Below are 23,188 nucleotides of genomic sequence, written 5' to 3' on the forward strand. Positions count from 1 at the left end.
TTAATTACTGTCTAATAATTGGGTACAAAAAAGTATCATTTGAAGTTGACAAGGCAAATAACAGAAGTATAAATATATTAATGTAAAGATTAAGATAAAGAGATAAAATTGGGAAATGGAGCTAAGAAAGGAGAAAGGAAATATATTTAATTTCATCATTGCTCATAAAAAGAAATTAAGTGTCTAAAAATATCTAAAAAATACTATACAATTGTATTTATGAAAGTGATCTCTAAAAAAAGAACAATGGTTCTTCCTAAGTAGAAGAAGAAGCATATGAAACAAAGGAAAACTGGCCATTTGGTGGAACATTTTTAAAGAGCCAGAAAAACAGAGTACATAAAATTATAATGACAGAACTAAAACTAGCCTATTAACACATGTAACTGAAATAAACCAACACAATAAAAGGAAAGATTGGATCCTGACTGAAATTAACCCTGCACTGTATACAAGAAGCATATTCAAAACAAAAAGACAAAAGGTGAAAGTAATAGGACAAGAAAACATTTATCAGGCAAATACAAACTAAAAGAAATAAAGAATTACAATCTTAACATCAGACAAGGTTGAGTATGAGAAAAGCGTGAGGGGAGACAGGACCATTAGAGCAGTAAGAGGTGAAATGGCACAGCAATTACAGCTAGGCGTGGCAGACACAGCGCCAGCGTGCCCAAGGCATAAAGCACAGACAGACAGACGAAAACAGGAATACCAGCAGTAGCGGACTTTAACTCACCTCAGTCCATGACAAACAGAGTAAGAAAAAAGACGGACATAAAAGACCTTTCAAACTGAATACAAATACAAAACACTTGCCCCAAATGACTACATATTATACAAAAAGAAAATCTTAATAAACTAAAACAAACAGTGAAGATAATATCCTCTGATCACAATATAGTAAAACTAGAAAACAAATAACAAAACTACAGGGAAAAAGCCCCTAACGTGGGAATTTTAAAACACTCAATAACTTTTGATCAAAGAAGGTATTCACCCAAAATACAGAGCATTTGAACAAATTTTTAAAAATAACAACTTCTGCAATATTTCATATACTGGCAAGTACACCATTAACCATTAATACCAGCATTAAAGTACTAGAAGTATTATCGGAAATATAAATGTATAAGAAATACTGATCTTTACAACACTGGACTTCACTTTCACCATCAGACACATCCACAACTGAGCATCACTTCCACTTTGGCCTTGTCTCTTCATTCTTTCTGGAGCTATTTCTCCACTTTTTTCCCAATAACATACTGGACATCTACTGACCTGGGGGACTCATCTTCCAGTGTCAAATCTTTTTGCCCTTCCATACTGTTTATGGGGTTCTTGAGGCAAGAATACTGACGTGGTTTGCCATTCCCTACTCCAGGGGACCACATTTTGTCAGAACTCTCCACCATGACCTGTGCATCCTAGGTGGCCCTGCATGGTATGGCTCATAGTTTCACTGAGTTACACAAGACTGCGATCCATGTGATAATTTTGGCGAGCTTTCTGTGACTGTGCATAGGACCCTGGAGTATTAGGTCCATGAATCAAGGTAAATTGGATGTGGTCAAGCAGGGGATGGAAACAGTGAACATCGACACTTCAGGAATCCATGAATTAAAATGGACAGGAATGGGCAAGTTTAATTCAGATGACCGTTATATCTACTATTGTGGGCAAAAATCATATGGAAGAAATGGAGTAGCTCTCAGTTAAAAAAAAAAAAAAAAAAAAAAAGAGTACAAAATACAGTCCTTGAGTGAAATCTCAAAAACAACAGAATGATCTCAGCTCATTTCCAAAACAAACTTTTCAACATCATAGTAATCCAAGTCTATGCCCCAACCACTAACGCCGAAAAAGCTGAAGCAGAACAGTTCTATGAAGACCTACAAGAACTTTTAGAACTAACACCAAAAAAGATGATGTCCTTTTCATCATAGTGGATTGGAATGCAAAAGTAGGAAGTCAAGAGATACATGGAGTTAACAGGCACGTTTGGCCTTGAAGTACAAAATGAAGACAAGCAAAGTCTAACAGAGTTTTGCCAAGCAATGCACTGGTCATAGCGAACATCATCTAATAACACAAGAGACAGCTCTAAACATGGACATCAGATGGTCAATATGGAAATTAGACTGATGGAGAAGCTCCATACAGTCAGCAAAAACAAAACCTGGAGCTGACTGTGGCTCAGATCATGAGTTCCTTATTGCCAAATTCAGACTCAAATTGAAGAAAGTAAGGAAAACCACTAGGCCATTCAGGTATGACCTAAACCTAATCCCTTATGATTAAACAGTGAGAGTGACAAGTAGATTTAAGGGATCAGGTCTGAGTGCGTGAAGAACTATGGATGAAAGTTCATAATACTATACAGGAGGCAGTGACCAAAACTATCCTTAAGAAAAAGAAATACAGGAAGGCAAAGTGGTTGTCTGAGGGAGCTTTACAAATAGGTGAGAAAAGAACATATTGAGAGAAAGGGAAAGGAGAAATGGGAAGATATACCCAACTGAATGTAGTTTCAGACAAAGTAAAGAGAGATAAGAAAGCCTTCATAAGTGAACAATGCAAAGAAATAGAGAAATATAATAGAATTAGAAAGACTAAAGAAAACTGGAGATACCAAGGGAACATTTCATGCAAAGATGGGCACAATAAAGGACAGAAATGGCAAGGACCTAACAGAAGCAGAAGATATTAAGAAGAGGCAGAAAGAATACACAGAAGAACTATACAAAAAAGTTGGGATTTTTATAGTTTACCCACACCCAGATAATCACAATGGCGTGGTCACTCACCTTAAGTCAGATATCCTGGAGTGTGAAAAGTCAAGTGGGCCTTAGGAAGCATTACTACAAACAAACCTAGTAGAAGTGATGGAATTCCAGCTGAGCTATTTCAAATCCTAAAAGATTAAGCTGTTAAAGTGCTGCACTCAATATGTCAGCAAATTTGGAAAATTCAGCAGTGGTCACAGGACTGGAAATGGTCAGTTTTCATTCCAATCCCAAAGAAAGGCAATGCCAAAGAATGTTCCAACTACCATACAATAAAGCTCATTTCACCTTCTAGCAAGGTTATGTTCAAAATCCTTCAAGCTAGGTTTCAGCATTACGTGAACCAAGATCTTCCAGATGTACAAGTTGGATTTACAAAAGGCAGAGGAACCAGAGATCAAATTGTCAACATCTGTTGTATCACAGAAAAAGTAAGGGAATGCCAAAAAAGACCAACTTCTGCTTCACTATGTTAAAGCCTTTGACTCTGTGTATCACAACAAGCTGTGGAAAATTCTTCAAGAGATGGGAATACTAGACCACATTTTTACTTGCCTCCTGAGAAACCTGTATGCAGGTCAAGAAGCATCAGTTAGAACCAAACATGGAACAACAGACTGGTTCAAAATTAGGAAAGGAGTACGTCAAGGCTGTATACTATCACCCTGCATATTTAACTTATATGCAGAGTACATCATGAGAAATCCTGGGCTGGATGAAATACAAACTGGAATCAAGATTACCAGGAGAAATGTCAATAACCTCAGATATGCAGATGATACCACTCTAAAGGCAGAAAGTGAGGAAGAACTAAAGAGTCTCTTGATGAAGGTGAAAGGGGAGACGGGAAAAGCTAGCTTAAAACGCAACATTCAAAAAAAGAACATCATGGCATCCAGTCTCATCACTTCCTGGCACGTAGTTGGGGAAAAGTGGAAACAGTGACAGATTTTATTTTCTAGGGCTCCAAAATCACTGTCGAGGGTGTACTTCAGCCATGAAAGTAAGAGATGCCTACTCCTTGGAAGAAAAACTATGACAAACCTAGACAGCATATTACAAAGCAGAGACATTACTTTGCTGACAAAAAGTACACATAGTCAAAGCTATGGTTTTTCCAGTAGTCATGTACAGATGTGAGAGTTGGACCATAAGGAAGACTGAGCACTGAAGAATTAATGCTTTCAAACTGTGGTGTTGGAGAAGACTCTTGAGAGACCCTTGGACAGCAAGAAGTTCAAACCAGTCAATCCTAAAAGAAATTAACCCTGAATATTCATTGGAAGGACTGATATTGAACCTGTAATACTATGGCCACCTGATACGAAGAGCCACCTCACTGGAAAAGACCCTGATTCTGGGAAAGATTGAGGGCAGGAGGAGAAGGGGGCTACAGAGAATGAGATGGTTGGATGACATCACCGACTCACTGGACAGGAATTTAAGCAAACTCCTGGAGACACTGAAGGACAGGGAAGCCTGGTGTGCTGTATAGTTCATGGAGTCACAAAGAGTTGGACATGACTCTGACTGAACAATAAAAACAAGGTAAAAATCTAAGACCCTGCATGGTTTCTGGTAAGCCTAAGTCAAATAACGTTAGAGAAAGCAGAATAGAGAGAAGTATGCTTTATAACATAAAAAGATTCAACAGAAAAGGAAAATAAGTCATAATATTTGTGTAAACAACATACTATGAAATACATAAAGTCAGAAAAAGATTGCTGCAAGGCAACTATCACCAAAAGGAACTTATAACAGTGTAAGAAAAAAATTAATGAAGCTATGGCCACAGAGGGGACACTAATAAACTCTTTCCAAATCTGTCAGACTATGTAAACCAAACATAGGCAAGCATACAGAATATTTCAATAATACAACCAAACTCAGTTTACTGGAAGTATATGCATACATATGTTTTTAAAAGAATAATATAAGTAAATTTTTTACTCTACAGAGAACATATATGCTTCTCTTATATTCATGATTTACAGAGATCAATGATGTATGTGGTCACATAATTATTAAAAACATAGTTATTATGGGCAGCATTCTCTAATAATAAGATCAGAATGACTTCCCATCACACATACTCCTCCTGTCATAAAAAAATTTATCTTCAAACTGAAGAAGCATTTTCTTCTCAGATACATATTAAAACCTCAGATACAACTGAAGCCTCTTGTAAGAAAAATATTTCTATTTCTAAAATACTTTTACTAAAATTAAAAAACTGAAAAGAAAGTAGCTTCATCTAGTCCAGAGTACTTATTATTAGCTTTATTTACAACTCTAAAGAAGCTTTTTTGAAAATACAAACTAAATATAAGCTCTTTCAACTAGCCTAAGGTTCAAAAGTACAAAAAATATACAACATTAGAATGAAAAGGCCAATATAACAAAAATATATTAAAAATTATAATATTTGTAAGAAGATATATGCAATGCAATGCTGTGGCAATTAATCAGGAAATTCAGAAGAAAAATATTTTCTAACAAAATACAAATTCCCATAATTGACTAAGGACGTCAAAGAACATGAATATACTAATAATCAGGGAAGTTATAAGGACTGTCAAAGATTTAAAAAAGGGGGGGCTATATGGTTCTACAGTCAAATTATACCTGATATGAAAATAATAGTCCTTCCAGAGTTTTTCAAATTATTCCAGAGCAAAGATGGAAAGCTTTCCCACTCATTTTATTAGCATAATCTTTAGTTAGCACAAACTTGGTAACATTGCTTTACAAGAATTATCTATGATCAGTTACATCCAGTTAATATTAGAAATCAACACAATTCAATTGAAACATTATAAAATCTACCAATGTAATTTATCAACAAATGAATAAAGCATTTAATAAAATTAGGCTGATTTTTGCCTTTAGTAAAAGAGAATGAAATGAGAATGACATGTATACAATAAAGATGACTAACCATAACTCTTAGCCAGCATCTGTGAAACAGTGAAACACTAAAGACACACAGACAGGCATGTCCACTGGCACCATTATCATCAACATCATTTTAAAGCTTCAAACTAATGCAGGAAGACAAAGAAACAACAAATGTGCATAAATGCTTGAAAATATTATCTTCATTTGCAGATATGTCATAAGTCTAGAAAACCCAAAGACCTGCCTAAAACCTAGCTTCTCTTTAAAACCAGCAAAACCAATTGATATTCAAATAGTATGCAAATCTCATCCATAACAGCAGCAAAACTATAAAATACTAGGCAAAAATTTAGTAAGTTTAACACTGAAGTATAGGTTCTCAGTGAATCAAATGTAGAGACAAAGCATGTTCCTTAATGGGTAAACTGACAATCTTAAAAAAAAAATAGCACTGAGGAAGACAGTGAACATTTCCTTAGTAAGATTTAATAAAGTATAAAACATGTAGAGTCCAGTTCAGTCTTATGTTAATGAATAATGAATAATAATGAATAGCAGGCTATTCTATAGTCACTCATCTGTATTCTGTATGTAATAATAAAATGTCTGAAAATAGAAAGTAAGACTTCACAATAGGAGTCCCTCACTATGAGAATGTCACAATATGAAACCTAACAAAATTAACTCATGTTTTCCCTAAGGAAGAGAAAATCATTAAGATTTTTGTTGCTGGGGCTTACAATAGTAGCTCTCATCCACCTAAAAACCCCTTTCATCCACTACTGTAATGATAATAATAAAGTAAGATTAGGTATTTCAAATTATATATGTGCCATTATACATTTTAGTGTGTCTTGGGGATACTTAAAATCAGAGAGCACATATGGACCATTAAAAGCTTTTGGAAAAATATTTTTTAAATAACCACAAATGAGAATGTTAAAAGTCTTCAAAAAATTTTTTTTAAAGAAATGTATGGTCTGTCTCTTAGAATTAATATCCAGGTTAAACTTCTACTTTTCTGTATTAATTTACTGATTGATTGATGGAACCAGATATATTTATACTTTGAGTTATAATCCAAATACCATGCTACAGGGCTTCCCTGGCGGATCAGTCGAAGAATCCACCTGCAGTGCAGGAAACCCAAGTTCAATCCCTGGGTTGGGAAAATCCCCTGGAGAAGGAAATGGCAACCCACTCCAGCATTATTGCCTGGAAAAATCCATGGACACAAGAGCCTGGCGGGCTATAGTCCATGAGGTCACAAGAGGCAAACACGACTTAATGACTAAACCACTATCTCCACGCTGTACTAATTCTGTTGCTCAAATTGTTTACTGGGAGCTCATTCAGGTTTGCTCCTCCTGTGTCCTTCATCTTTTCTGATTTTTCAGCGCTTCCTTGCATTCAAATAATACAGTATCTCCAGGTTTTTCTTTCTCTGCTCCAGTCCTGGAATCAGACATTTCTCCAAGGAATCCTGTTTTCTTTTTACATGAGGATGACATTTAGAAACCAAAATTTGGGTACTGGGTGTCAAAGATTTTTCAGCTGTAAAAAGATCTCTCACACCAAAAAGCATTACAAGGAAAAGTCTAAGAACTGAATACCAAGAAGTACAGATTAAAGTGATTAAGATAAAAAGAATCCTAAGTAACAATAACCCATGAGGTACTGAGAGGTCAAGAAGCCTGGAAATTCCAAAGTCTATCTAACAAAAAACAGAAGAAATCAAGCAAATCACAAATATCATAAATATTTAGATACCAAAGGAGTGAGACTATCTAGAATATTTTTATTATTTTGTCACCTTAAAATATTCAATGACCCAATCCCTTACTCATTTTGGAAAAATCCAAAAAAAAAAAAAAAAATCACAATTTTCACATTTTGCAAAGATCAACAACGTTGAGGGCAGCTAGGTACTCTTACAATCTTTTTACTCCAATCTGAGTCCTCCAGTGCCAATCCTCAAGTCACCCATGGCTCCTCCTTCCCAATTTCTAGCAATTACTGAACTCACTTCATTCTTTCTTCATCTCTTTCTCTACCTAACAATCATCTGGCCATTTCCTACATGAAATACCATACCATTCTTCCAACTGGTCTTTAAAGAAATTATTTTCCTTACAAGTATTTTTGCACATGAATACAAATAATTACACATAATTTATTTTAAAACTTCATTATTCAGCCCTAATTTATCTTTTCACCTACAATTCTCTTATCATTCTCTGTTGCCCCAAACTACCTAGTTGTTATTTATAAGTACATCCTCCATTTCTCTCCAAATCTTATTAATAACAGACTAATTTATATACATATACAATAATCTTCAAAGGGCAAAACTGTTGATAGACATGAGTTGATCCATATCTTTGCTCCAATATAGAAGAAACATAAAAATGAGACAAATTTAGAAATGCATTGTATAAATTTGCATTAAAATTTGTTTAAAATGAGTTTGCCAATACTACATTCTAACCAAAGTAAGAACTGTGACCAGAGGAAAAGAACTTTCCCTCTGAGGACAGTTCTATAGGTTTACTTGGTTTTCTTGCACTCCAGAAAAAGTCTTTTCATTGTCTCTGTTCTGTTTCTTCAGGTTTCTTATGATTCAGGAAAGCTTACCTTGAATGTTGGATTAATTTTTTAAAAATCAACATTATAAAAGTGATATGATAAGAACACAAAAAAAGGCAAGACAATGATTTATAAAATCACGAAACAAAATAAGAATCTATAAATTAAAAAAAGATGTAATTTTCCTTCTCAAATTTTATTGAAGAAATCAGAAACAGAAATCTGAAACCTACTTTATGCTTTAGAGATCTACAGAACTGCCTTCTCACTGAAATATGTATTTTAATTTCAACTTCTATTCTACATATCTTCTTTTATAATAGGCCAGAAGGAAAAAAGGTAACAGAAACACACATCCATTTATAGTTAGTTTTTTACAATATTTTATTTCTGTACTGAATATGAAAGGATTTATGCTTCCTCAAAGAGTAAGCAAACTGCCTATCACCAAATTTAGACCTCAGATTTCAGCTATGCAGGCCACCATATTCCTTATAGAAAGCAGGAAAAGTATTTTTCACTGAACTGCAGTTGTAAATTTATCACATCAGGTGAGAACAGGTAGTGCTCTAATTATCCTCTCATCTCCTTGCTTCTCCATATATTATAGGAACTATGATTGTCATGCCAAACTTTTAGACATCTCATTTGGAATTAACTTACTATGAGCTTTTAAAATATCAAAAGAAATTTAGATTTGTCAACACATTAAATATGGTATCCACTGTATCTTTACCTCTTAAAGTCAAAGGTAATATTTCTTTGTAATAACAACAGGTCTTGTTTACTTAACACTCACTACAAAACCTACAAAAAAGTATGTATGATTTTCACAGTAACTCTATGAAGACAGGTGCTATTCCCAGTCCTAAGTTTACAGGAGAGAAAATTAAAACCAAGATTACACACTGGAATTAAGTAACAAAACAGAGATCTGAACTCAGCAAGCTGAACTTAAAGATTACACTTTGTACTGAGTATCGTTGTTCTTTATAACATTTTAATTGCAAACTGGTACTGCTTTTGAGCAGCTACATGCTAAAAGAAGGGCAATAAAATTGAATTTAGTGCCACATAAAATAGGTATACAGTTTTGGTAACTGGATAAGACTGTTTCTTGTATGACCATTTCTGATCCATCATCTTATTTATAAAGTAAATACATGCTAAATTTTAAAGCTACTACACAAAACAAGAAGCATTTTCAAACTTTTTTCCCATTTAGGCTGTTACGTAAGATTGAGCAGAGGAACTCTTCATTTACCAGGATGTCTCCTCAGTTCCACGAAAAGAAGGAGGGCTCTAAATCACAAAAGATTACAAGAGAAGGAGACGGCACTAATTTATACCTGCAAAGCAAACCTCGTTTATTATGATTTTCCTGGTAATCCTCCACAACTGGCCTCCCCATCCTCACTTTCTTCTTTGTCTGCAGCTGAAGATATTATTAAGCCCACATTATAAGCCACCCTGGAGTTTTCATTTTCTCAGGAATACCCTCTATGAACCGAGGAGGTATACATGTTAATAAACTTTTGTTTTCCTCTTATTCATCTGTCTTTTATTACCAAGGTCTCAGTCAAGAACTCAGAAGGGTAAGGGAATCATTTTTTCCTTCCCCTACAGGCCTTTGCTGCCCACAGCCTGTGAGGGGAGAGTACATTACCAATCTGCTACCTCTATCTAACCTAAACCAGTCAATCAAAGTTCTTCCTTCTTTTCACTCATAGTTGACCACTGTCCACATTTTAAAAATTCAAGAATCATACATGTTTATAAAGAAGCTGTTTTTGCTTCTTGTGAATTTCTATAGATACCCATATATATTTAACAATTTAAAAATTCTCAGGCCTACCTACCTTACAGTAGGTACCTCTTCTTAAAAGTGGCTGAAACTTTATTTTACTTTTTCCATTAAGTTTACTAATGTCTAAACTGGAATAGTGTCATATATTTAAAATCTGAATTCTTGGATCAAGGTATCCCCAAACAGAAGTTTATATATTGCTCTTTAAGCCACCAAATAAGTGATCTATTAGAACACTTTAATGTCCCAGGCACAGCTCAACCAGGAAATTAAAAACTGCCAAATATCAACAAGTAAGAAGACTATATCCAAATATACTGCACAAAAAATAAACAGAATACTAAGATTATGTGCAAATATATTATACGGTAAAAGGAAATACACTTGTCTTTTAAAATTCAAGGCAAGAGTCTTAACATTTAAGGATATTCATTTTAAAAACACTTGTAATAAACATAATAATTATGGAGGAGAATTATAAGATAAGTATGAGGAACAAGCCCAATCAATTTTATCTCAAATTTTGAACCTGTCTTTTAAGTAACTAAATTTCAATTAGATTATGCAAAGTAGCCAACTCAATTTCCTAATGCAAAAAGGTTTATATATATTCAACAGGTACATATACTATTCAAAGAAAATGCTAAAAGCTATTTTTATTTATTCACTGGAAAATGGGGAAAAGGGCTCAATTACTACTGTAATAGTGGGGCTGAAGCACTACCTTATCAAGAGAGACATTCCTAAATCACTTTGCAAAAAAGCTACTCAAAATAACATGTTCATTTCAATATTAAATTGTACTCCTCCAAGTTTCTATAATCTGAGGAGAAATCTCAGATTACTGACTAAGTGTTACTACACTGATGAACCTTTGGTTGATCCTAGGCTGTAGGATCCATCTGTTTTATTTACTGGTATATCCCAAGTTTCTAACACTATATGCCTCATAGGTGACAGGTACTCAAAAAACATCTGCTAATCAATGAGTCAGTCTTTCAACTGGCTTCACTGTTTACTGGTACTCTTCTTACTCATTCTATTTCAAACCTAATTTTACATTTGAAAAATCTAAAATTTCTCCACGGATTTTGAAGTCTCTCTTTTTATCAATAAAATTTTGAAAAAAGCTCTCATTTTTCCTTTATGTCATTCTATTCATCTGAAGTCACAGATGAACTACTCTTTTTTTTCCCCAAGTCTACTTCAAAATGTACTAAGACTACACTGAAAATTTCTCCTATGATTTTGAATATCTGGAGATTGTGGTCAGGTAAGAATGGCACGGCCAAAGTACCAGACCTAATCAGGGTATCAGTTAGCTCAGGGCTCAGAGACAGTCCCTCCTGGCCTTTTAACTTCTACCTGAAACATGAAATTCATAATACATTTTATGAAATCTAATTACAATGATAATTTAAAGCATCATTTTAAAGCACTGGACTTACCATTATAGGTTATTCTTGGCTTTGTTAAACACATCACAAGATGCAAATCCATTTCATCTGAGGGTACAAATTTTGAGCATACAGGGCACTTAAATCCTAAAAAATAAAATAAATCCATGTTACTTAACAATTTTAAATATCCAGCCTTGCCTTTTAAAAAATGAAGAAAAAGCATTTCAAACTTCAGTATTACACGCACATTAATACACTACCTACACGCAACTTAAGTTGGGAAAAGAGTTTGTGACTATAGTATCTGACTTAAATCAGTTTATGAACACCATCCAATTTCAATGAAGAGAATCTGATTCACTACAAAACTCTTGTATCCTTTTCTAATGTGTGGGTCCAATCATTTTCATTTCTTATTTTTTCATTAATCTGAACTTAAAATTTTGTTGTAATAGCTTTGTATTCTGACCATCTTTCCTGATAGTACCTTTCCCAGCTCGGTACAGGACAATGAGTTGCAAGATTTTATAGCTAGATAGTACCTTACAAACTATTCTATTCCACTGACCATTTAAAAATGTATCTGTTGAAGAAAGTGAAGCCTTTCATGGAACAGCAAAATCAGGTCTAGAATCTAAGGCTCCTGACTCCTACTATATTGGACTTATTGCCATACCACAAGTCACAAGGCAAACAGAAAACAGCACCAAATGGCAGATTTCTTAAGTCAATTTTGACATAAACATTAGTTTCCTACAATATTCAATTTGCACTAAGTACTTGCCAGAAGTACTCTATTAAAAATAAACTGGCAGACTGAAGGAGGGAATATGTTATGAATTCAGCTCTATCCTGCTCCCTCACTTACCAAGGGTAACTGTTCACCCATGGGTCCTTTTGCTGTTTCCCTGTAGACCTACTTACTACTCTCTCCTCCAACATTCCCAACCTGCATAAGCAGTGAACTGATAAAGTCCACTTATAGCCTGGTGAGGAACAACTAATCAGAAGTGGCACAAAAAGATGGCCCGAGCCAATTCGTTTTCCTTGAAAATATGACTAAGAAACAGCAAGAGGGTCATGGGTCAGCTGTAGACAGCTGAAGCAAAAAGCGCACATGAAGTTAACAGACTGCGGTGGGGTGTCTATTCTGGGTCATGTGTAGGCTGAACTTACAGGAGAAAAACTATCAGCAAGCACAGGAAAACAGCTCACATGGAGATCTTAGAGCAGGTGTGCAGAGAGGAGCAAGTGCTGTGAGAAAGAAGAAGGGTGGTGGGGAAGAAAAAAAAGTCCCTCAACGCTGACCCAGATTGTGGTAGCTTTCTACTTCTAGTATATGTGTGCTCTTACAGACACTCTCCTCCTTTCGTCTTGATGTGAAACCCACTGCAACTCAAGTCAGAGTAGAGTCATACCTCATGCAGAGCTCTGCTGAAGAGGAAAAGGCTTTGGCATGCGTACTTAATCCACGTACTCAACTTCCTGAATGGAATATGTGTTTCTGAGCAGTATTTCACAATGTATTAAATACATTTTAAAAGAAAGAAATAAAGGTATGTTTAATTCCCACTTCTTAAAAACCACCAAAAAAGAAAAAGAGGATCAATCTAAAATTAAACTACAAAAATAGCTACAATCCTCAAACAATTCTGACACAAATACTAGCTACTGCATCAATGTGGCAAAACATGCATCAAATGGGGAGAATATAGAGATGCTCAAGCAGCACTCCTATTTCCAGGACCATTAGCAATCTTTTTCTTACAATTGCAAAAACATCCTTCCCTTGAAATTAAACAGGACATTTAAAAAAAATTTTTTAACTACTTAATTTTCTAACTGTTGATCAAAATCATATGCATACTGGCACATGAACTCTAAATTACCAAACAAAAATGCACAACCATGAACCTCTGAGAGCCATCCAACTGCCCACAAAGTAGAGCCTAAGGGAAGAAACTCTATGTACCAAGAACCACTGTATTTCTAGTTAAATACAATAAATTGATGTGTTTCTTTCTCCTTCACCTAAAACCCACTAAATCGAGAATAAATGTAACAAAATAAGGTAAGGAACTTGAAAGGAGACAGCAGTAGATGAACAGATGGGCAGAACTGACAGGACTGAGGAAAGACATACTAAGTGTCTGCAGAAGTAAGCCAATTCTCACTACATAATCCTCCAAAAACTCAAGAACCTATACTTGCAACAACTTGCCATGCCAGGGATGAGGTTAACCATGAAGAAATTCCCAAGTCTCCAACCCATGACATGTAGCCAAGCAACTACAGCTTCGCAATGAGAGCAGAAGAATAAGAGTTCACCACAGGAGGGAAATGGAGAAAGAAGGCCCTGGCCCCCCACTCCAGTGCTCTTGCCTGGAAACTCCCATGGACGGAGGAGCCTGGGGGGCTGCAGTCCATGGGGTCACTACGAGTCCGACACGACTGAGTGACTTCACTTTCACTTTTCACTTTCACACACTGGAGAAGGAAATGGCAACCCACTCCAGTGTTCTTGCCTTGAGAATCCCAGGGACTGGGGGGCCTGGTGGGCTGCCATCTACGGGGTCGCACAGAGTCGGACACGACTGAAGTGACTTAGCAGCAGCAGCATAGGAGGAAAAAAGACCCAAAACAGATCTGCTTGAGGATACCAGGTACAGCAAGGAGAAGGAAAGAAAACAAGGGAATGAATAAATAAATATCTATGTACAGAAAAGGGCCCTTCCTACCAATCTCCTTTTCTCTATCCCTACCAAAAAAATTGGTAGCTGCTTCTCTTAAATCAGAAATTCCACAGAATGAAACATCAAGATCCTTGTCTGTTGATGAGGTCAAGTCTTACACATAAAGCTTCCAAACAGCTTTTCAGGTTTTGTTCTCATAAACATAATGCAATACCAAAAAAAAAAGAAACAAAAAACTACACAGTTAAAACACAGCAGAAACAATTTCAAAAGGCTAATGAAATATTTACAACCATTATCACAAAAGGACAATATCCTTAATATACAAAGAACTCTTTAAAAATGAGGAAACCCAAACACCTGTTAGAAAAATGGGCAAAAATTTTAAACAGACATCTCACCAAAAAGAAAGATAAGCAACCAACCCTTAAACAAATGAAAAACAGTGTCAGAATGTAAGAAACACTTTCCTTTCAAGAAGTTCTGCTTATTTCTTTACTCTCATTTTAGTGGACTGAGGAGGGAAGAGAGAAATGTGTGTTTAATTCACTGTTTTTTAATTAGAAATCCAGGTGTTCTTTGTACATACTGTTTTCTCTCCTTGGCCTTTATATCTCTATACTAAAATATCTTACTCATCCCAGACAGGCAAGAACGCAAAAGACTGGCACTCCTTGGACAGGCTGTGGAGAAACAGGTACTTTCACACAGTGCCAGTAGGAGTACTAAACTGTACAACCTCTACAGAGGGTAATTTCAGAATATCTAACTAGATTACGTGTGTATTGACTACACATGTAATCTACTAATCCTGCAATCCCATTTCCAGGATCTCTCCCTGAGGGTATACCAGTCAAAATACCAAAAAACACAAGCAGGGACAAAAGACCATGCGAAGATGGCAAAGTAGAATGCATTCAGGAAATCTACCTCCCCACCTAGACAAAAACTGAATGGGTGGAATTTGTTTGAAGGAACCATTTTGGAAGTCTGCAATCTACTGAAGGCTTGCAACTTCCAGGGGAAGGAAGGCTTGGACAATGCACTGTGGTTAATTTCAGCTCTTAGCACAGAGGCAGTTATTACCCTTCCCCCCCATTCCCAGCCACATGGCAGGCAGTGGTGCACTTGTTCCTGGCAATATCTGATTTCCAGAGTTACCACATTAGATTTAAATGTTCAGTTTTCAGGAAGAAAAAGAAAAAAAAACAAAAAAACTTATACAAATGAACAGGAAACGTACGGCCCAAAGGGGGAAAAAAAAGTCAGCAGAAACTGTCCCTGAAAAAGACCTGATGGCAGATATACTAGGGAAAAAAACCTTTAAAATGCCTGTCTTAGAGATGCTTGATAAAAAAAGGTGTGCAGAAAGGTAAGAAAATGACAAATGAGCAAAATATCAATAGAGAACAAATAACCACCAACAAAATATTCTGAAGCTGATAAGTATAATGTCTGTGTTAGCAGCTCAGTCATGTCTAACTCTTTGAGATCCCAGACTGTATGTAGCCCACTAAGCTCCTCTGTCCATAGGATTCTCCAGGCAACAATACTGGAGTGAGTTGTCATTTCCTTCTCCAAGGGACCGTCCCAACTCAGGTCTTCCGCAGGCAAGACCTTCCTTCTTTGCAGGCAAATTCTTTACCATCTAAGCCACCAGGACTGAAAAGTATAATAACTGAAATGAAAAACTTGCTAGAGGAATTCAAAGGCAGATTTGAACAAGAAGATGAAAGAAAACAGTGAGTGTGAGGATAGGACAATGAAGTTATAATGTCTTAGGAGCAGAAAGTAAAAAAGACTGAAAAAGTGGACAGGGTATGAGACCTGTGAGACACCGACAAGCAGACCAAAATATACATTTGGGAGTCCCAAAAGGAGAGAGAAGGGAGTACAGAAAAATACTTGAATAATGGCTGAAATCTTCCCAAACGTGATGAAAGACACGAACATAAACATGTGAGACACTCAACAGCCTCCATGTAAGATGAGGCTACGTGGGTTATATTATAATCAAATTTTCAAAAGACAAAGAAAAACTACTGAAAACAGGGATCCTCAATATGATTATAAGGAGATTATTCATGATAAACTTGGATTCCAGAAAGCAGCTGGCTGGTGGAGAAAGGAAAAAACCATTAATTAAGAATCTTCTATCCAGGGACTTCTCAGGTGGTCCAGTGGCTAAGACTCCACACTCCCCATGAGTGTTCAATCCCTGGTTAGGGAACTAGATCCCACGTGCTGCAACTAAGACCCACCTCAGCCAAAAAAAAAAAAAAAAAAATCTTATACCCAGCAAAACTTCTTCAAATGTGAGGGAGAAATGAAATTCCCAAATAAACAAAAGCTGAAGGAGTTTGTTATCACTGACATGCCCTACCAGATATGCTCAATGGAGTCCTAAAAGCGGAAATGAAAGGATACTGGACAGCAACTCAAAGCCATATGGAGAAATAAAGATCTTAGTAAAGGTCTTTAGGTCAAGGGAAACTGTTATCAAGGTGCTATACTGGAGGAACTGAACCCAAAAAGCTTCAACTATAACTGGACCTGACTTAGATAACAAGACTGTTTTTCAGTTGCTCATCATGTCCAATTCTTTGGAACCCCATGGACTGCAGCACACCAGGCTTCCCTATCCATCACCAACTCCCGGAGCTTGCTCAAATTCACGTCCACTGCGTCGATGATGCCATCCAACCATCTCATCCTCTGTTGTCCCCTTCTCCTGCCTTCAATCTTTCCTAGCATCAGGGTCTTTTCTAATGAATTGGCTCTTTGCATCAGGTAACCAAAGTACTGGAGCTTCAGCTTCAACATCAGTCCTTCCAACGAATATTCAGGACTGATGTCCTTTAGGATTGACTGGCTTGATCTCTTTGCAGTCTCAAGAGTCTTCTCCAAAAGCATCATTTCTTTGGCGCCCAGCTTTCTTTATATCCAACTCTCACATCCGTACATGCTGCTACTGCTGCTAAGTCGCGTCAGTCGTGTCCGACTCTGGAAAAACCATAGCTTTGACTAGATGGACCTTTGTTGGCAAAGTAATGTCTCTGGCTTTTTAATATGCTGTCTAGGTTTGTCTTAGCTCTTCTTCTAAGGAGAGAGCATCTTTTAATTTCACAGCTGGAGTCACCATCTGCAGTGATTCTGGAGCCCAAGAAAACAAAGTCTATCACTGTTTCCACTGTTTCCCCATCTATCTGCTATGAAGTGATGAGATCGGATGCCATGACGTTAGTTTTCTGAATGCTGAGTTTTAAGTGGACTATGGTATATGGTTCTCCAAGAATAGTTGCTATCAATTTCATGCATCCTGTTCCTCACATTAAGGAGTCCAATTCTCCTCCCCATGAGTATGAGTCAGCCTTAATAACTTCATCAATGGAATACATAACTGATGCTCTGGGATTTCTGAGATTAACCTTAAGAAGTCTAGCAGATTCCATTTGAGCCTTTTAGGATGTTCACTTTGGGGACATTTCTTTTCAGAACCAAGCTGACACGCTCTGGAAGTTCCAGGCACACAGAGGGGTCGTGGTAGGTACTCCAGCTGACAGCCCAAGCTGAACTCAGAGTTAACAACCAGTATCAATCGCCAGGCATACTGAGTGAGTTTCCTTAGATGTTGAGTTACTTGGACTTTCAGATGACTCCAATCTCAATTTCCAACTGCAACTGCCTGAGAGACTTCCAACAGGAAGCCCATCTACTGATCCTAGCTTACTCATCTTAGAACCTAAAGAGATAATACATTTATCTTTTAATTAAAACACACACAGTAATTTACTGTGACACTCTTTGAAACAGCCTAATATTGGAAACACATAAAAGATTTGGTAAATAAAGTTATGCATTTACACATCTATGCAATGGAACTGTTATGCAAGTATTTTTTAAAAATGAGAACAGCCTCTATAAACTGATACAAAGAGATGCCCAAACTAAATTAAATGGAAAAAACAATGTGGAAAAGCAGGCATGTTACACTCATTACTGTGTAAGAAAGAAGAGTAAATAAGAATAAACATGTATGTGTATATCTGCAAAAAGAAAAACAAGGAAGGATAAATTTCAAATTAAAGTTTACACATGTTACCTACAGGTGGTAAATGAGAATGTAGTGAAAGAAAAACTCAAAGAAAGAGGTACTCCTGGGTCCACCTTTTAATAAACTTTTAGACTTTTGAACAATGTTAATAATAAGGATTTAAAAATTAAAAACAAACAAGGATTAGGGGGAAAGTCTCTAGTAAAAGTAAATGTGTGTATGTCTATGTGTTAGTCACTCAGCTGCTTCCGACTCTTCATGATCCCATGGGCTGTAGCCCACCAGGTTCCTCTGTCCATGAGATTTCCCAAACAAGAATACTGAAGTGGTAGCCATTTCCTTCTCTAGGGGATCTTCCCAACCCAGGGATCAAACATGTGTCTCCTGCATTGTAGACAGATTCTTTACCTTCTGAGCCATCAGGGAAGCTCAAAAGCAAATATAAATGAAGACAAATGAACTAAACTGTATATAAATAGATACAAAGAAAAATACACACACAAACTCATTTAGCTCAGTTCTCTAAAAGAGCCTAGAAGCAATGATCAGTTCAGTTCAGTCGTTCAGTCGTGTCCGACTCTTTGCAACCCCATGAATCGCAGCACGCCAGGCCTCCTTATCCATCACAAACTCCCAGAGTTTACTCAAACTCATGCCCATCGAGTCGGTGATGCCATTCAGCCATCTCATCCTCTGTTGTCCCCTTCTCCTCCTGCCCCCAATCCCTCCGAGCATCAGGGTCTCTTCCAATGAGTCAACTCCTCACATGAGGTGGCCAAAGTACTGGAGTTTCAGCTTCAACATCAGACCTTCCAATGAACACCCAGGACTGATCTCCTTTAGGATGGACTGGTTGGATCTCCTTGCAGTCCAAGGGACTCTCAAGAGTCTTCTCCAACACCACAGTTCAAAAGCATCAATTCTTCGGCGCTCAGCTTTCTTCACAGTCCAACTCTCACATCCATACATGACCACTGGAAAAACCATAGCCTTGACCAGACGGACCTTTGTTGGCAAAGTAATGTCTCTGCTTTTTAATATGCTATCTAGGTTGGTCTTAACTTTCCTTCCAAGGAGTAAGCATCTTTTAATTTCATGGCTGCAGTCACCAAGTAATGATACTCAGTAGCAAAAAGGACCTACTCCTAGATCTTGGGTTTTTAAATATCTTCCTCTCTCCCCCGTCAAGAAAAGGAACCAGGGATCCTTGAAGAAATGGCTGGTTTTAAGTCTGGGGCAGTGAAAATAGTGAACCTCAAATATCTTGTTCCAGGTTAAGGAAGAGTTCAAAAACTGATATACAGACACAAAAAGGCACAGAAGCCACTTTGAAAGGGTGTCTCCTGGTCAAATTTAGACAATCTACACATCAAAATGCATGACATAATTATATTTTAAATTTGAAAAAATGCAAAAGTACAGATGGATAATTACACATTCTGAAATATCAACTGTAATCACTTAATTAACAAAGATTAAAAGGTATTTTTAAAATGGAGAAACTGGCTGACATTAGCTTAAAAGTCAAAACTTAGTATCACCAACACCAGGGCAAGCTGACATCTGTGCTCCCTGATATGACATACTGTGGGTGTCACGAGAGTTGGATACGACTTGGCAGCTGAACAACAACAAGGAAATTTAGAAAAAGCCTCTAACAAGACGTACACCAAAACTAACAGAAAAGGGAACTCTGATAATACAATCAATGTAGAAAACAAACTTCAGCATTGCTGATCCCCCCAAAACCTTATAATTAAAAGATTTCTATTTTCGCTTTATCTATTTGATTTTGTTTCTACATATTGCTTTGGTATCCATCTTACATACTGGAGGTTTTTTCCAAATTTCCTCAATTGTCCCAGTAATTCAAAATGATACTGCATCCATGAAACAAGAACAGGAGGCTATAAACTAGGAACAGAGAAGCAAACAAAACTCTGGAAAATTAAAACTTTTCGTAGAAACGAAGAATTCAAATAGATGGCTAAAGTATTAACTTTGAGGTAATAATAATGACAAATGTTAATAACAATTAACATCTACTATATAACAAATTAAGTAATTTGGATGAATTAACTTATTTACCCTTACATCCTTGAGTTAGGCACTACTATTAATCCTATTTTACAAATAAAAACCAGAAAAGGCAATTACATAAGATCAGTCAGAAATTGGCAATGAATAATTCAAACAGGCCTTCTAGATCCACAGCCTAATTGTTAACCATTACACTACACATATTTTTTAATCTCCCAGGAAGTAAAACCAAAAGTCAAACAAGAGAGTAAATAAAATCATAAGATTGATCCAGGTGGTCTAACATCTTATCAGCTAGAAACACAATTGGGAAAAGAAAAAGAAACTATCAAAAACATAATTTCCCAAACTGAAGTTTATGAGTATGCAGACTGAAAGAATGTATCCATACGACAAATGAAAATAGAACCATACCAAAGTATATCACCACGAAATAACAGAGCACTAGGGACAGACAGCAAAATTGAAGTTTTGAAGATGAAAAAAGATCAATATTTGAAATATCAATATCGATATCTGAAACAGTTTCCCAGACTTCTATACTCTTTCATGAAACTAATATTTTTGGAGAGTCTAGTCCACTTGTCATAATCAGAATGGCACTAATGTTCTCAACAGCAACACTTGAAAAAAGACATGTGAAACAATAACTTCAACATTCTAAAAGAAAATTATTTCACTTAGACTATACACAAAAACTATTACATACTCATACTTGACTGACAAAAACATATTTCCCTGATTAAAAAAAAAAAAACACATCAAAACCTCTCCTTCGTATGTGCATTCTTGAGAAACTTCTAGCACATATGCTCCTCTAAAATAAGGGAGTAAACAGAAGAGGAAAACAAAGACACCAAGATCAAGGCAACACGCTCTCTCACAGGAGAAAGGTGAAGGGAACTCCTTGCATAGTTCTGTGGCTGGTCAAGAAGGGGGACAAGGAGGAGGGGGAAGGCAGAGGACAGAGAAGGGGAAGGAGAGGGATGGGAACGGAAGAGAGGGAAATGGAGGGGAGGAGGGAGGAGTAGGGAGTGAACTGATGAGGCTTCTTGATGTGTTTTCTCATGTGGAAAACAGTACTGTACTTAGACAGTTTTATAATTCTTCGGGCAAGTTTGGGAAAAACTGATAGAACCTTAAAAAATGAAGTAAGCAAAGAGATGAGGCAATTACTCACTATGAAACAAATACATAAAAAGGAAATGCAATCCACCGTCAGAAACAATGAGTATCAATCAAGCAAATTGTCATTTAAAAAGACATTCAAAAGATGGAAGGATAAAAATAAAGACAGGTGATGTGAAAATCCTCACCTTCCACAACAAGCAGTTAATAGCATTTAAAATAAATTAAAAACAGGAATACAGGTTCATTTCTTACAAATAGTAATATTTACCACTTAGTAATATGTAGTAATAAAAATAGAAGTATTTATAACCAACGAAAGTAAATTTTACAAATAACACCTACAGGTGTTGAAAACAGCTGTCCCCCAAAAAATAAAAACTGGGAGTTGGGAGACGTTGAGGCAAGAAAACGATTATTTTTATTGTACAACTAGATGTATTCCGTATTTTCGAAATATACATATATCTTACATTAGTTAGTTTTTTAAACTATTTTAAAGGAAGAAGAGCATAGAACATATAAGTCAAGTGAAAAGGTTTCCACAGGAACTTAACTGAAGCTATAGGCTGCCTGAGATCCCTTCCTCTGCCATTCCCCCACTCTACCCTACCCCCACCCCCATATTGTCTTCACTTACAACAGGGCCAACTGGAATTGGCTCCATTGTTTGATGAATAATAAGAAAGAACTTATTACAGGACCCAACCACTGAAACCTACTATTTAAGGAAAACAAAAACAATAAAAAGGCCTATGAATTAGGCAACTTAGAAAATTAACTCAAAAAACAGCTGTCATAGTTCATGAATGAAATAATAAACCTGTAACGATAAAACACTATCAAAAGAATCAGAACGAGACAGAAATAGCTAGCAGTAACATCACTGACATGGAAAGCAGACTTATGAAAAACAAAACAGATGACAGTAATTTGAAAAAAAGATGAAACATATGGAAAACAAAAGGCTAACTGGTTCTCTCAAAGACTTGAATCAAAAGAACAGAACAAAATTACCAAGTATCCTAGTGAATATCTAGACAGAAAACATAAGATGTCTACAATTAAGGGGGAGGATGGCAGAAATAACACTGGTCTCAGGATTATCCACAGAATAATACACACATTTCACTTGGGACACATTTTATGTGTGGGAAATGATGGGAAAGATGTCTTCAGAACTCTTAAAAGGGGGAGGGGGGAGTAGGACTCAAGTAATTTATATCCTCAAAAGTTCAAAGACTCAAGACTCAAGCAAAAAAAGCTGTGGTGTTTTACACACACACACAAGGTAGTACACTACACGTTACCACTTAATTGAATAGGTGTAAAACAACCATAGAAATTACTGCTACAGTATTAGAAATGTCAACAATGCAAAAATGACACAACTAGCAAAAACTGAGATGAGAATGGCATGATCCCGCTGTGTATAAAGGGGACAAAGAAGACTGGGATGCAAGAAGAAAATGAACAGCAGAAATGGTCTAGATCACCCTGTTCTTTTAAAACTAAGTATGGAGGTACTGGGGCTTCCATGCTAACTCAGACAGTAAAGAATTTGCCTGCAATGCAAAAAACCCAGTTAGATCCCTGGATAGGGAAGATCCCCTGGAGGAGGAAATGGCAACCTATTCCAGTATTCTTGCCTGGAGAATTCCATGGAAAGAGCTACAGTCCACAGGGTTGCGAAGAGTTGGACACGGCTGAGCAACACTAACTATAGAGGTACTGAAACATGAGTGTTATTGTCCTCTCTCTTCTACCCGATAGAACTCTGAGGCTGTCATCAA

At 36.6% G+C, this 23,188-nt stretch overlaps 1 protein-coding gene across 2 annotated transcripts in view; it reads right to left on the bottom strand.

Moving 5' to 3' along the window:
• The window catches only part of ZNRF2 (zinc and ring finger 2), an 84,910-nt gene that overhangs the window by 23,770 nt on the left and 37,952 nt on the right, over nucleotides 1–23,188 (bottom strand). For both annotated transcript variants that reach the window (XR_006268549.1, XM_043463285.1), the window contains exon 2: nucleotides 11,529–11,624. Coding sequence is in view for 1 of the 2 variants with exons in the window: in XM_043463285.1 (XP_043319220.1) it covers nucleotides 11,529–11,624 (96 nt within the window). In the remaining variant the exon portion in view is untranslated. The remainder of the gene's footprint in view (nucleotides 1–11,528; nucleotides 11,625–23,188) is intronic.

Source organism: Cervus canadensis, chromosome 3, assembly GCF_019320065.1.
Source record: "Cervus canadensis isolate Bull #8, Minnesota chromosome 3, ASM1932006v1, whole genome shotgun sequence".
NCBI classification, from domain to species: Eukaryota; Metazoa; Chordata; class Mammalia; order Artiodactyla; family Cervidae; genus Cervus; species Cervus canadensis.